The sequence below is a fragment of the Pongo abelii genome, chromosome 2, assembly GCF_028885655.2.
Source record: "Pongo abelii isolate AG06213 chromosome 2, NHGRI_mPonAbe1-v2.0_pri, whole genome shotgun sequence".
Lineage (NCBI taxonomy): Eukaryota > Metazoa > Chordata > Mammalia > Primates > Hominidae > Pongo > Pongo abelii.
Window position 1 is genome coordinate 168,266,939 of NC_085928.1, and position 14,776 is coordinate 168,281,714.

The window sequence follows — 14,776 nt, forward strand, 5'->3', positions numbered from 1 at the left end:
TGTTGCTACGTGCAATGACACCAACGACAAGGATGAATTTTGCAGACATAATGTTAAGTGAAAGAAACAAATCTCAGAATAGTGGTTACCCTAGAGGGACATGGATGGGAAAGGAACACAAGGGAATTTTCTTGAGTATTGGAAATGCTTTATATCTTCAACTGGGTGTTGTTTACATAGGTTTACACATATGTAAAAAGCTATTGAGCTATACATTGAAGTTTAGTAGACTTTACCATGTTTAAGTTATACCTCAATTTAAAACGTAAATTGTAAAGACTAAGCAAGCTTTGGATGTGGACTTTCATTCATCAACTTCACATGAATCCATTATAGGCTGTGTGGAAAGTTGGAGTTTTGTCACCAAAAAAAATTGGTATATTTGTATTTGACGTTGCCATTCAAATTATTTGTCTTTAAAGTAATAGCCTTTGTTTTATTCATTGAATGATAGTTTCAGTGTTGTTTGTTTTGTTTTTCAGGAAAATTGAAAAACTTCTTTATGTACTTAAACCAAACAACCTAAGTCTGGATACTCCCAGCAGCTTTACATTTATGTAATTCTACACCATCAAGTCCTTTTTCGTTATCATGAGAGTTGGCTATGGGTGCAGTGAGAAGGGAACGGCCTTCAAAATGGTCAGGTCTGGATCAGAATTCACATTAAACCACTCACCAGCTAGAAAACCACTTATAGTTGAATCTTGCAAGCTAAAAATCATTTCCTCTACCTGAACCTCTGTCCGCACACACAAAATGTAAATAATGCCTCCCTCATAGCATTATTGAGAGAATTAGTTGGGATAAAAGTTTACAAAACTCTTGGTAGATACTTCGTTTCTCTTTTTTTTTTTTTTTTTTTTTTTGAGATGGAGTCTTGCTCTGTCACCCAGGCTGGAGTGCAGTGGCATGATCTCGGCTCACTGCAACCTCCGCCTCCCGGGTTCAAGTGATTCTTCTCCCTCAGCCTCCCAAGTAGCTGGGACTACAGGCACCCGCCACCACACTCGGCTAATTTTTGTATTTTCAGTAGAGACGGGGTTTCACCCTATTGTTAGCCAGGCTGGTCTCAAACTCCTGACCTTGTGATCCGCCCAACTCGGCCTCCCAAAGTGCTGGGACTATAGGCATCAGCCACCGGGCTCAGCCCAGTAGATACTTTTTAAACAGGAACTTTCACTGAATAGAAATTAGCACTTATCTAAATCATTATTTTATTTCATTTATTCTTTTCAACTTTTATTTTATGTTCGTGGGGTACATGTTTGTTACATGGATAAATTGTGTGTCACAGGGGTTTGTTGTACAAATTATTTTATCTCCCAGGTAATAAGCATAGTATCCAGTAGGTAGTTTTTCAATCCTCACCCTCCTTCCACCTTCCCACCTCAAGTGGGCCCCAGTGTCTATTGTTCTCTTCTTTGTGTCCACATGTACATCATGTTTAGCCCCCACTTATAAGTGAGAACATACAGTATTTGATTTTCTGTTCCTGCATTAATGACCTTAGGATAATGACCTCCAGCTGGATTCATGTTGCTGCAAAGGACGTCATCTCATTCTTTTTTGTGGCTGTGTAGTATTCCATTGTGTATATGTACCAAATTTTCTTTATCTAGTCCATCGTTTATGGGTATTTAGGTTGATTCCATGTTTTTGCTACTGTAAATAGTGTTGCAATGAACATAATATGTGTATGTGTCTTTATGGTAGAAAGGAAAGGATTATTTTTAAAAGATTATGAAATACATCCCTAAGTATCCAAGCCTCAAAGATGTACATCAAAGAAATGAGGGAAAGGCCAAAACTTTTGCTTATGCTTATTAAACAGTATAACCTTTGGCTCAGCCCTGACCCAATAGCAGATCTTGACATCCTCTCCAGATTTTTCTGTCATCCTCACCCACTCTGCCCATCCATCACTGAAACAGAACATTCCTCTGCTTACATACACCCTCACTACCACCTGAATTCTTACATACTCCCTCACTACCACCTGAATTCTTACATACTCCCTCACTACCACCTGAATTCTAGGACCCAACTCCAGGGCCAAGAGCCCCAGCTTCTTGCCTCTAGCATCTTTTCACTAAAGTCAATCTCTTGTTACCAACACCCCCAAAAGAGGTATTTACTCAATAGTTTTCAAAATAAAATATGCCTCAATTATAATTTGTGCAAAATAAACCACTAGTCATAGGCATACACATCTACAGATAAAAGCTGTAAAAGTAAATACAACTTTAAAAGTCTGCCACTTTTTTCCTTTGTTAACTCAATTCTTCTTTAAAGTTTTACTTCACTGGAGGAAATATTTGCTCTAGAGAGTGTATTTCTTAAAAAGAGAGGACTACTATTGGTATTTAGGGAAGGACAATTTATTGTGCCAGACTGTGCCACACATAGTGAGATGTTTAGTGCCCTTGGCCCTACCCAGTGAGGGCAATAAAGATGACTTCAGGAATGCAGCATGGCTAGCAACCAACTACACCTTGGCATTGTCTCCCTGGAAGAGGAAATGGGAGTGACTCCCAGTGGAATGTAAGCCCAGAAGATAAATTAAGGTTGATTGCAGGAAAATAAAATTACATTTCTTGCACATGAGTCTGGGAGTTTGGGGATGAAGCTTGGCACTCAATTAACTCCTATGTAGCGGAAAAAATTCAAGATTAGGAACAGCACTGCCATAGACATGTATACAACACCTAAGCAAGCACCAGTCAAATCATATACATTACAGCCTTGTCTATTTATTAAGACAAATTTCTCATTAATGGAAGTATCATGAGAGGGAGGCACTTTTTCTAATTTGAGCAAAGATGCCATATGGACTAGAGGCAGCCCTACTGGGAGTTTGAAGACCTTGGGATCTATGCTCTTATAGGTCACTTAATTGCTATGCACCATTTTCCCATCTTTCAAAAAGATATAAAGCAAAACTGTTAGAGGACTGGTAAGTCAGCTGACTGGAAAGAAGATAAACACGGAAAATAAAATGAAACATATGTTTTAGAAAATGAATGCATGATATTTTAAATTTCTTTTTAATTTGAAAGAAAGATTGTGGGGTTAGACAGAGGTCCCCAAACTATCTTAGTTCATGAGCCCTTAGTTCCTCAGTAATTTTTTCATTGTGCCCCCTAGGTTTAAAGAAATACTGAATAGGTCCGTTATTGTAGAATTCAGATACAAACAGCGTATTTCTGACCTAAAAACTCAGTACCTTTAAAAAATAATGCACATAAATTGAAAGAAACATATTTTTGTATAATTCTTAAATAATCATACTAACAGATGGGTGCCCGCCTAGCACAGCACAATTTTTCAAACTTTAGAAACAGACTGAAGGTTGCCACCAATCTTTCCTGTTCCACATTGACAGGTACTTCATTTTCATCATAGTAACTTTCAAAAACCTACCTTTCCAATGATATGACATCATCTAAAACAATGTAGTGCAATCTAATATTGAAATACGCGAACTGCCCTAAACTAGCACATTGAACAATGTCTAACACATGCCAAGTTTCCCTTAAAATTTGTTCCATAACCCCTTGTGAGTTCGCTATGGCATCTCATTCTCAGAGGACCTCTGTGCACTGTTTAAGACAAAGGGATTAGGAGAACGAAACCCTAGACACATTGAACTTAATTGTGGTAAAGGTGTTTGTAATGACCTAATACTCATGGCTCTGGAAAGCTATAATTAAGTTAAAAGTTCAGCACTCAAGAGCCTGATTATTTTTGGGGGGGCACTTGAGATAATGTCTTCAGAAACATTATGAAAATTCTGAGGTGCTGTAACAGTATTTGTAAAATTAGCTGGGGAAAGAGCTGTCCACTAGAATGTAAGTTCCAAAAGGCCAGGGAGTTTTGTAACCTCAATATCTAGAATAATGTCTGGGATATTACTAGTCCTTAATAAGTATTTGATAAATTAATGAAAGAAACATGAAATCACTTACATATTGAAGTCTTGGTGTTTTTAATAGAGTTGCAGAGTTGGCTTGGGTTTCATGCTTTTCTCTGTTTTTCCTTAGTCAGTGTCCTTCCAAATGAAACCTAAGCAACAGTGTAGTTACAGATTATAGATGTAAAAGTGTTTACCACAAATATTTGCTCCATAAATAGTTAATTTTTAAAATACGGAGGCAAAGTATGGATGGTGGTGAGAATACAGGCTTTGGGGTAAGACAAATCTGGGTTTGAATTGAGTGACATCGAATTTCAATTATCAAAATTTAATCAATTATCAACTTTCAAATCAATTATCAAAATTCAATTATCGAATTTCTCTGGGTCCCAGCTTTTTTATATGTAATATAGGGATAAACATAACATTAAATATGGTTGCTGTAACGGTTAAATGAGAAAACATATGTGAAGCACTTAGTGCAATGCTTGGAACATAAGAAGTGTAAATGAGAGCTATTATCCTATTAGGCAATTTTCAGTTTACTTGGCTCATCTCATTCCTCACTTGGAAGGTGAGTTTTAAGGCATATGAGTAGAACTGTACAGTATAAATACCAGGCAAATGCTACTATAGGATTTCACTGGTCTGGAATGCTTTTCCACTAGACATCCACTTCCTTCCTGTGGGTCTTTGCTCAAATTCCCCTTAGTGAGGGGTACACAAAACTTGCTATTTATAATTGCACCTCTCCATACTCCTTACCCTGATCAGCTTTTCTCCCTAACACTTATCACCTTACAGTATACTATTTTCTATTTTGCTTATTTTAAATCTGTCCTTACAAGAACATAAACTCCAGGAAGGCAGAGATTTTTGTCTGTTTTGTTCAATGATGCCTAAGGTTGTAGATCAGTCCCCAACACTGGGTAGTCACTCAATAAATATTTGTAGAACTGAATTTATGTGATGTGAATATATTCCCACTGAATTTTGTACTTTTTAGTTTGGGTCCACTTAGCTTGTCAGCATGATTTTGAAAAATGATTACCCGCTTTCATCCTGCATCTTTTAAGTATGACTCATCACTCACATACCATATAACCAGCACTCACCGAGGAAAGCTCCAGGTACCCAGCTCAGTTCAATTACTAGCTGTGTGAACCTTGGCAATTTATTCAGCTTCTCTGTGTCTTGAATGCATCATCTATACATGGGGATAAAAGCCATCTCTACTCCATAAAACTGTTAATGAGGATTCAATGAGGTAATGCATATGGAGTGCCTACAACAGTGCCTGGCACACATTCAATAAATATTAGCTATTATGATTATATTTACAGCCAAGTCCAGGACCCTCTCCTCTCAGTCCTGTTCTGCATCTCTATTCCTCCCATGCTGGAGTATTCATTCTCTCCTGACCCACCGTTTCTTTCAATTCCGCCTCTTACCCATCAGCTCTGAAAATGATAAGGTCTCTTCAGTGCCAACTCTGCTCTGCCCTCCTCTTTTTTTTTTTTTTTTTTTGCATTTGTCATTAGATCCGAACTACTTTCACAAGCTTCAGCTAATTCCCTGACTAACCTGTGCCTGGACTAAAGCTTTTATAACAATGTGATTCTAAAAAAATTCCCACAGAAACTAGAGGGTAACATTACAAATTTGCTTGGCCTTAATCCAGAGCTATTTTAACACTATCTTTTATCACATAACTTACTCCATTTGAACTTTTTTTTTTAAGTGTGGCCTCCTTCACATCTTGTGCTTGTACTATTTTAAAGAGAAAAACAATGTAAGGTCTTGTAAAACAATTTTGTTTGCCTTGAAATTTATTTAGAAATTTTAGAAATTTTGTGTATATACTCTCTGAGCTTTATTCTGAGTCCAGAAGAAAAGAAAATATCCTCTTTCCTGGATGGGCTGTGGCATCTCATCTTGGGCTGTGAAGTCTGCCCTACCCCATGCCACCAGTCTCAGGGGAAGGAAGCTGCCAGAGAACTTGGCTAAAAAAGGGGGGTGGGGAGTAAAAGATCCAAAGGATTAAATTTCCAGCTCTCAAAATAACCCCTGACTACTCCTGTCACCTCCAAATCAGGGCTTGCACACTTCTTCATGCTGGCAAAGTGCCACCCCTCTGGCCTGATCCCAGGGTGCCCTGATGAGCTATGGACGCCCCTTTATCTCTGCAAGACAGCCCTGTAGAGAAGCTGGGGAGCTCACTGAATTAAGGGTGGACATGCAAGATGTATTTTGTCTTTTCTTATACTCTTACCATTCTTCTCCTTAATCTCTCTTCTGTCTTCTCCTCCATCTGTCTCCAGGCTCCTGAAAGACCCCGTGATAGTGTTTTCTAAAACTTAGTAATTCGAGTACCACTATCACGATGTTCCCCTCCCCTGCTCTCCCTACCCCACCACCCCACCATATCCAAATCCCACCTGTTCTATTTGATAGCTTACTTTTTCACTTAAAAATGCAAAATCTAGCTCTTGATGTATAGCACTGATTTAAATTTAAAATCAGTTTCCTTGCCATAAATAGAAAGCTCCCTGATAAATATATAGTAGTGGAATTTTAGTTGGATATGGCTGCTTGCTGCAGGCCTGTGCCTGAAACCTGCTGTTAGGTTAAGAAATGCTGGAGAAGTGTTAAAAACATATCAGCATCGCAGTGAGACTTGATCTTTGAAAGAGAGACACAGAAAGACAACCGAAAAGAGAGCAGCTTTCTCAAGAGGTAAATAAGTTTGTTGAAATCTGATAGGCTTCATCCCATTTCCTTCAACAACTGAGTACACTATTTGCTAACTGTACTAAAAAACGTTTTGCACATTTTTTTCTTATTATTTGCTCACAGCTTTTGACTACCAGAGAATGTTTCGGATACAGGACTAATTCCTGTGGATGACAGAATGCGACCATTGAAGGGGACATTGGGTGTCATCTGGTCCAAATCTTGACCCCTTTTCATTTTCCCCGAAAAAAAGACTTGCGGCTTGGAACCGAGGGCGGCATGCCCAAGGTCACAGAAAGGGTGGTCTAATGTTTTGGTTCCTGCAGCCCAGAGAACAAGCTAACCCATCCCACTGGAGCCTGGGCGAAAAGCTGCCCGGCCGGCGCAAGGCCAGACTTCTCGCCTTCACTGTGTTGATTGCGGTTGCCAGGGCAGCGGCGCATTGCTCCCCGCCTCGTCCTGGTGACGTCACAGAGCAATGTCCAATGGGAAAGCAGCTCGGTGTCACTCACCTCCTTTCCCGGCGGGCACCGCCTGCGCCGCGGCGAGTGAGGCGTCGTCCGTGCTGGAGGCAGGCTCCGGTCGCGGCCGCGGCGAGTTAACATCGTTTTTCCAATCTGTCCGCGGCTGCCGCCGCGCAAGACAGAGCCAGAATGTTCAGGATGCTGAGCAGCAGTTTTGAGGATGACCCCTTCTTCTCGTGAGTTACGGGAGCCAGGAGTCCGCGGTCGCGCGGGAATTAAGGAATCGAGGGGAGCTATTTTAAGGGAAAAGAGCGAGTTTTAGAGGGCGAGAGAGAATTCGGGGTAACTCTGGAGGCGGTTTGAAGGAGACGAGGATTTAGAGGCCTGGGAGGGAAGAGATAGGAGGATTTATGGGTGTGTGAGAGAGGGAAGAGACGGATTTGGGCGCATGAGGTGGAGAAAGGAGGGTTTGGACGCGTGAGGTAGGCAGAGGGAAGTTTGGGGGCGTGAGGTGTGGGGAGGAGAGTTGAGGCCGGGAGGTGGGGGGAGGAGAGTTGAGGGCGTGAGGTGTGGGAGGAGGGTGGAGGGTGTGAGGTGAGGGTAGGGTTTGGGAGCATGAGGTGGGAGGGAGGAGGGTTGAGGGCGTGAGGTGGGGGAAGGGTTTGGGAGCATGAGGTGGGAGGGAGGAGGGTTGAGGGCGTGAGGTGGGGGAAGGGTTTGAAAGCGTGAGGTGGGGGAGGAGGGTTGAGGGCGTGAGGTGGGGGAGGAGGGTTGAGGGCGTGAGGTGGGGGAAGGGTTTGAAAGCGTGAGGTGGGAGGGAGGAGGGTTGAGGGCGTGAGGTGGGGGAAGGGTTTGAAAGCGTGAGGTGGGGGAGGAGGGTTGAGGGCGTGAGGTGGGGGAAGGGTTTGAAAGCGTGAGGTGGGGGAGGAGGGTTGAGGGCGTGAGGTGAGGGTAGGGTTTGGGAGCATGAGGTGGGAGGGAGGAGGGTTGAGGGCGTGAGGTGGGGGAAGGGTTTGAAAGCGTGAGGTGGGAGGGAGGAGGGTTGAGGGCGTGAGGTGGGGGAAGGGTTTGAAAGCGTGAGGTGGGGGAGGAGGGTTGAGGGCGTGAGGTGGGGGAAGGGTTTGAAAGCGTGAGGTGGGGGAGGAGGGTTGAGGGCGTGAGGTGAGGGTAGGGTTTGGGAGCATGAGGTGGGAGGGAGGAGGGTTGAGGGCGTGAGGTGGGGGAAGGGTTTGGGAGCATGAGGTGGGAGGGAGAAGGGTTGAGGGCGTGAGGTGGGGGAAGGGTTTGAAAGCGTGAGGTGGGGGAGGAGGGTTGAGGGCGTGAGGTGGGGGAAGGGTTTGAAAGCGTGAGGTGGGGGAGGAGGGTTGAGGGCGTGAGGTGGGGGAAGGGTTTGAAAGCGTGAGGTGGGGGAGGAGGGTTGAGGCCATGAGGTGGGGGGAGGAGGATTGAGGGCGTGAGGTGGGGGAAGGGTTTGGGAGCTTGGGGTGGGAGAAGGAGGGTTTGGGGAAGTAAGGTGGAGGAGGGAGGGTTGAAGGTGTGAGATGGACAAAGGAGGATTTGGGGGCGTGAGGTGTTTGGAGGAGGGTTGAGGGCATGAGGTGGGGGGAGGGTTTGGGAGCATGAGGTGTGGGGGAGAGTTGAAGGTGTGAGGTGTTTGGAGGAGGGTTGAGGACGTGAGGTGGGAGGAGGATTTGGGAGCATGAGGTGTGGGGGAGGGTTGAGGGTGTGAGGTGAGGGGAAGGAGGGTTTTGGAGCGCGAGGTGCGGGGAGGAGGGTTGAGGGCGTGAGGTGGGGGGACGGTTTGGGAGCATGAGGTGCCGGGGAGAGTTGAAGGCATGAGGTAGGGGGAGGAGGGTTGAGCGCGTGAGGTGGGCGGAGCGTTTCGGAGCGTGAGGTGCAGGGGAGAGTTAAGAGCTTGAAGTGCAGGGACGAGGGTTGAGGGCGTGAGTTGGTGGGGAGGGTTTGGGAGTATGAGGTGCAGAGGAGGGTTGAGAGCTTGAAGTGCAGGGAGAAGGGTTGAGGGCATGAGTTGGTGGGGATGGTTTGGGAGCGTGAGTTGGGGGTAAGAGGGTTGAGGGTGTGAGGTGGATGGAGGAGGATTTAGGGGCTGAGGAGGATTTGGGGGCATGAGGTGTGGGAGGAGGGTTGGGGAGGAGGGTTGAGGGTGTGAGTTGGTGGGGAGGGTTTGAGAGCATGATGTGGGAGGAGGGTTGAGGGCGTGAGGTAGGGGGAAGAGGGTTGAGGGTGAGAGGTAGTGGGAGGAGGGAGGGTTGGGGTGTGAGGTGGAGGGAGGAGGATTTGGGGGTGTGAGGTGTGGGGAGGAGGGTTTAGAGGCATGAGGTGTGGGGGTAGGAGGGTTGAGGGTGTGAGGTGGACAGAGGAGAGTTGATGGCGTGCGGTGGGGGGAGGAGGGTTTGGGGCGTGAGGTCGGGGGTGGAGGGTTGAGGACGTGAGGTAGAGAGTTGAGGGCCCCAGGTAGGGGGAGGAGGATTTGGCTGCATGAGGTGGAAAGAAGGCCCTCCCTCACACTCCCGGGGTGCCTGCTGCTCTCCACTTGGCCGGACTTTGGGTGCCTGTCATGGCTTCCTGTGTGCAGAGTTGGCCTTTGCAGCTTCAAGGGCTACCATCTCGGTGACACTTATGGTGAGAATTATGTTCACATAATTGCAAATGGTAGCAGGGAATATTTTATAGCTCCTCTTTAAATTCCAAATAGGAGTAGGTAATATTTTATAGCATGACAATTCATTGAAAAGGGGAAGTTTTTAAAACAGCATTTTCCATGTGAGTGGGGAATGTGTCTATGAGAGCACGATAAAGTTGGAGAGTTTTGCTCTCTGTTCGAAGTTGTTGGAAGTTGCCATGCCAAGTGCGCTGTTTTCTTTGTTCGCTTTGTTACAGAGCTAACCTTGTTTGTGAAGGGACTCCTCTTTCTGTCAAAACTAGAAATAGGACAGGGAAGCTGATGGGGCGGGGCGGGTGTGTATTTAACACCTCAGGTAAGCAAGTGCCATTCATTGCCTTTGAAGGTTCCCAGTGAAGTAATGTGATGCCCTAGGAAGAAGGCATCCAGAAATTAGGTTCACTGTTATTTATTTTTGAGTTGTGGGGTTTTTTTTTTCCTTAACTCTAACTTTGGCCATTGTTACAAACACATTGACATAGTCTAGTTGTATCCCTAAGAGGGGAAATTTGTAATATTTTTTAGCCCAAGTGTTTTTTGCCAGTTTGAATTTTGATTTCAAGTCTAGTTTATTTTGATCCCTTAAATTTTCTAGGTTTGCAGTTTGAAGAGCATTTTTTAAAAAGGTTTTAAAATAAGAGTTTATTGCACGTATTTTTCAAACAATATCTGTGGGGGGTGTGTTGTGCATGTGTGTTTGTTTGAGACAGGGTCTCACTGTGTTGCCCAGGCTAGAGTGCAGTGGCTTGATCTCGGCTCACTGCAGCCTCTGCCTCCCAGGCTCAAGCAATCCTCCTGCCTCAGCCTCACAAGTAGCTGGGTCCACAGGAGGGAGCCACCACACCCTGCTAATTTTTTTTGTAGAGAGGAGGTTTCGCCGTGTTACCCAGACTGGTCTCAAACTCTTGAGATTCAGTGATCTGCCTCCCTCAGCCTCCCAAAATGCTGGGATTACAGGCATGTGCCACTGCACCTAGCCAATGTTGTTGTTTAAATAAATGATTGACTTAAATGTGTTAGTACTAATTTAAAGCAAAATAACATTAATGAAAAGATAATGAACAGTGGGAAATGAAATGATTAATATAGAAAAATAAAATGATTAACATTTTTTTCTGAAGGTTATTTATTAAGGCATACATGAACTCAGGCAAATTTATTATGCCATTTTAGTTAACCTGTTTAGGAGCTGTTGGGATATGGACAGTGTTATTTCAACAGGTTCAAATTTTTGTATTATTGTGATTCTCTCTTTTGAAAGCCAGAGGCGAGGCTTGGTGGCTCACGCTTGTAATTCCAGCACTTTGGGAGGCTAAGGTGGGTGGATCACCTGAGGTCAGGAGTTCGAGACCAGCCTGACCAACATGGTGAAACCCCATCTGTACTAAAAAAGAAAAAAAAAATACAAAATTAGCTAGGCATGGTGACGCACACCTATACTCCCAACTACTTGGGAGGCTGAGACAGGAGAATCACTTGAACCCAGGAGGTGGAGGTTGCAGTGAGCCGAGATTGAGCCATTGCAGTCCAACCTGGGCAACAAGAGTGAAACGCTATCTCAAAAAAAAAAGAAAAGAATATTATTTTATAAAATCCATAATTTTATTATTTTGTATTACAAAGCTCTGGCTTTCAAGAGAATCACAGTACTACAAATCCATAGATTATTGAGGTGTTGAAGTCGTTCATATGTAAATATGACATCATACAATTGGTAACAGCTAAGAAGAATATGATAGACAATTTTCAAGTTGTATTATATCCTTGATTATACCAGAAGTTGTTTTATATCCTTCATTGTTAATGATTCCATCGTTAACTAAACTGTGAATGTGTAATGAGTATAATATGTTCTTTAAAATGTCTAGCAGAAGTGTAATTTAAACTCTTGCGTGATTCTGAGGAAAGGCAATGAATTCAAGAGTCAGGGTCAGAAATAGTAACAGACTACAAATAGTAAGCATACAGAAGAACTCTTCCTCTGTGCTTAGGATGTAAAGGACTATCAGTTACTCTTTCAGTTATCACTATCTATAGCCTTTTTCAAATGCAAGGAGCCATATCATAAAAATTTAAGGTAAAATTGTTACAGTTAACTTTTTTTTAAGCCTAATCTCCTTTATTCATCACAAAGCTTTTGCATAGACCTTTTAAATATACAAAATAGTGGCCAGAACTCTGCTTACAGACTACCATCTTTCATTATCACCATATTACAGTTTATTTTATAAAATTCACACTTAACAATTTCTTTCCTCCACAATGAATTATATTTAACACACTTGTGGGGATAAGGGAGAAAAAGAATGTGAGTTTATGTTTATTTCAGGTAATCTATTTGACCCACCCCTTTTACCTCAACCCCCAAACAAAATGAGTATCCATTTCTTAAGTTAAACATAAAGAATTCATAAAGGTGACAAACTCCTTAATGAATCATCCACTGACCTTAGGAACATAGAGATGTGAAACACATAGCCCATGCCCACTCTCTTTTATATAAATATTATCCCTGTTGCTAACATTGTGGTGGGCGGATCATAGAAAAGAGTCAGTAAATATTGTTTAATGGTGAGTTGGTGTCCTTTATTCTCTTTCTTGTAGTCAATCTGGTATTTAGTTGATTGCTGAAAGTAATTATCAGTTGCATTCAACAAATAACATTGTTGATATTGGTATTTTCTAATTAGAACATTACCATTTTCTAAATAGTCCATTAGAGTTGCTTATATTGTTCAAAATCAAGGTTATTCAATATAAGCAAACTACTGATTTACTAATTATTCAAAAATGGATAAAAAATGTATACTTTGATATAAAAATGGAATTACTAGATACTACGATACTGATAAGATGCTGTGGTTAAATTGTTAATTGCTTAAAATATTTAAGTAAAAAGTAATTAAAATCTTTAGTTTTTGAATTCAAATATATTCAATTTCAATATTTACCTTATTATAATAGTGCATCTTAAATGTTTCTTCAGAAAAGTAAAAGGAAATGTTGAAAGTTATGTTTTAAAATTTGGTGTTTTATTACATACTTGGGATTTTTAAACTTTGGTATCTTATGTCTCAGGGCTGAAGTTATTTCATTGAAAATTTACATTACAATATATTCAGATATACCTTCTTAAACAATATCTGTTACTTGGTTAAAAACACAAAGGTTAAAAGCTAGCACTTCCTGGCATGCAGTTCTCTCAAGAATACTATTTTTCTCTCACATCTGTATTTGCTAACAATATGCATATTGTTAAGTAGATATGTATAGACAAGAGGATTTTGAGGTTAGATGGTTTTGGCATCCTGTACCCTAAAAAACATTGATTATGTAGTATGAAAGTTTATAAATACCTAGTACGACCCAGAATTTTCTATTTGGTACGAAACAGGAACTTTGAATCTTCTGAGCTACAAAAATGTAATTCTGATCGAGCAAGTCTACAAAGAATAACTATGTTACCACTTACCAGCTGTTGGAGATAGAAAGCTCAGAAGCAGGCTGGCAAACTTGTCAACCTTAATTTTTTTTTTTTTTTTTTTTTTGAGATGGAGTCTGGCACTGTTGCCCAGGCTGGAGTGCAGTGGTGTGATCTCGGCTCACTGCAACCTCTGCCTCCCAGGTTCACACAATTCTCCTGCCTCAGCCTCCCGAGTAGCTGGGATTACAGGCACACAGCACCACACCCGGCTGATTTTTTGTATTTTTAGTAGAGACGGGGTTTCACTATGTTGGCCGAACTGGTCTCGAACTCCTGATCTCGTGATACACCGGCCTCGGCCTCCTAAAGTGCTGGGATACAGGCGTGAGCCACTGCACCCAGCCAACCTTAATTTTTAATCATAAATTATTGTTGTCTCTTCTTTAAGCCTCTCAACTCTCCATATGAGCATCATATATCTGATGACCAGTATTTGGTTAAAGTACTGCATATATTCACAAGATGTTACTTCTTTTATCTCCTTATATGTATAATCTCTATTTTAAAAATTTTTACAAATTTGTATTTATTTTATACTTGTAGTTGGATTTACTAAAGGACATTGCTTTGTCCTATCCACTGATGGAGTTCAAAGTGAATGTATTCTATGTACAAGATGTGGGTTAACTTTTTTATTGATGGAAAACATTCTCATTGAAGGAAATAAAACCACCTTGTTAAGCTTTTGGAAACAATATTCAAGGTTACTACTTAAATACTTGTTTCAGACGTACAGTCTGAGGTAGAGTCTTCACCAAATTGTCGTAGCTTGGCTCTAGTTAATATTCTGCCACATATACCTCTCATTCTAAACAGTTAATAGAAGTATCTTGAGAATACTCAGCTAAAATTTAAGTTACTGATTTTCAAGGTCCCACTTTATTCTAAGACCCTGAATACCTACTGTGAAATTACCTACTATAATTGTTCTTAGGAATATTTTAATATATAAATTTCTTATAAATGAACTTTGCAAATTATAAGATCATATGTGAAAGAATGAGACACTGTAAGCCTTACGCTGAAAGGATTTCTAAGGTATACTATTCATTTGGGGCATTCTTTGGTTCATGAGGTAAACACCACTGAATTAGGAGCCCAGGAACACAACATGACTAGGACATGGTTGCTGGGTCAAAAATGCCGTACAGTAGCGTGTACCCACAAGATAATTCCTACTTGTGCCAATTAATATTGTAAATATCCATGAAAAAGGAGCGAACTATTTATAGAATATCAGGTGAGCATAATCATTTCCACAATTTTTTTGATATCAAAGGCTTTTGCCATACCAACACTTTGTACTTCAAGACAATGGAAAAATAGAATTGCTTAATAGAAATGTAATTCATTCTTTAAATATTTCTTCAGTTTCTAGTATAGGCCGAACCCTGTGGGTTCTCTTTTAAATTTTTAGATGTCTTGGTTCCTGCCCTCAAGATCTTTCTTTGAATGTTACATGCATTATTTCTAGTATCAAAACATGGATCTTCTGGTCT

At 41.8% G+C, this 14,776-nt stretch overlaps 1 protein-coding gene and 1 long non-coding RNA gene across 10 annotated transcripts in view; one reads left to right on the forward strand and one right to left on the reverse strand.

Annotated features, from left to right (window-relative positions):
* Nucleotides 1-5,287: 5,287 nt before the first annotated feature.
* Nucleotides 5,288-7,043, reverse strand: LOC134761047 (uncharacterized). The gene is made up of 3 exons (XR_010139281.1): nucleotides 6,373-7,043; nucleotides 6,186-6,238; nucleotides 5,288-5,916 (listed from the first exon to the last, which is right to left on the reverse strand). It is a non-coding gene; the product is annotated as an uncharacterized LOC134761047 (long non-coding RNA).
* Nucleotides 7,044-7,123: 80 nt separating this feature from the next.
* The window catches only part of MLF1 (myeloid leukemia factor 1), a 39,917-nt gene continuing 32,264 nt past the window's right edge, over nucleotides 7,124-14,776 (forward strand). For 4 of the 9 annotated variants that reach the window (XM_054550476.2, XM_054550477.2, XM_054550480.2 and 1 more), the window contains exon 1: nucleotides 7,179-7,346. Coding sequence is in view for 3 of the 9 variants with exons in the window: in XM_024244159.3 (XP_024099927.1) it covers nucleotides 7,300-7,346 (47 nt within the window). In the remaining 6 variants the exon portion in view is untranslated. 9 annotated transcript variants of the gene reach the window in all.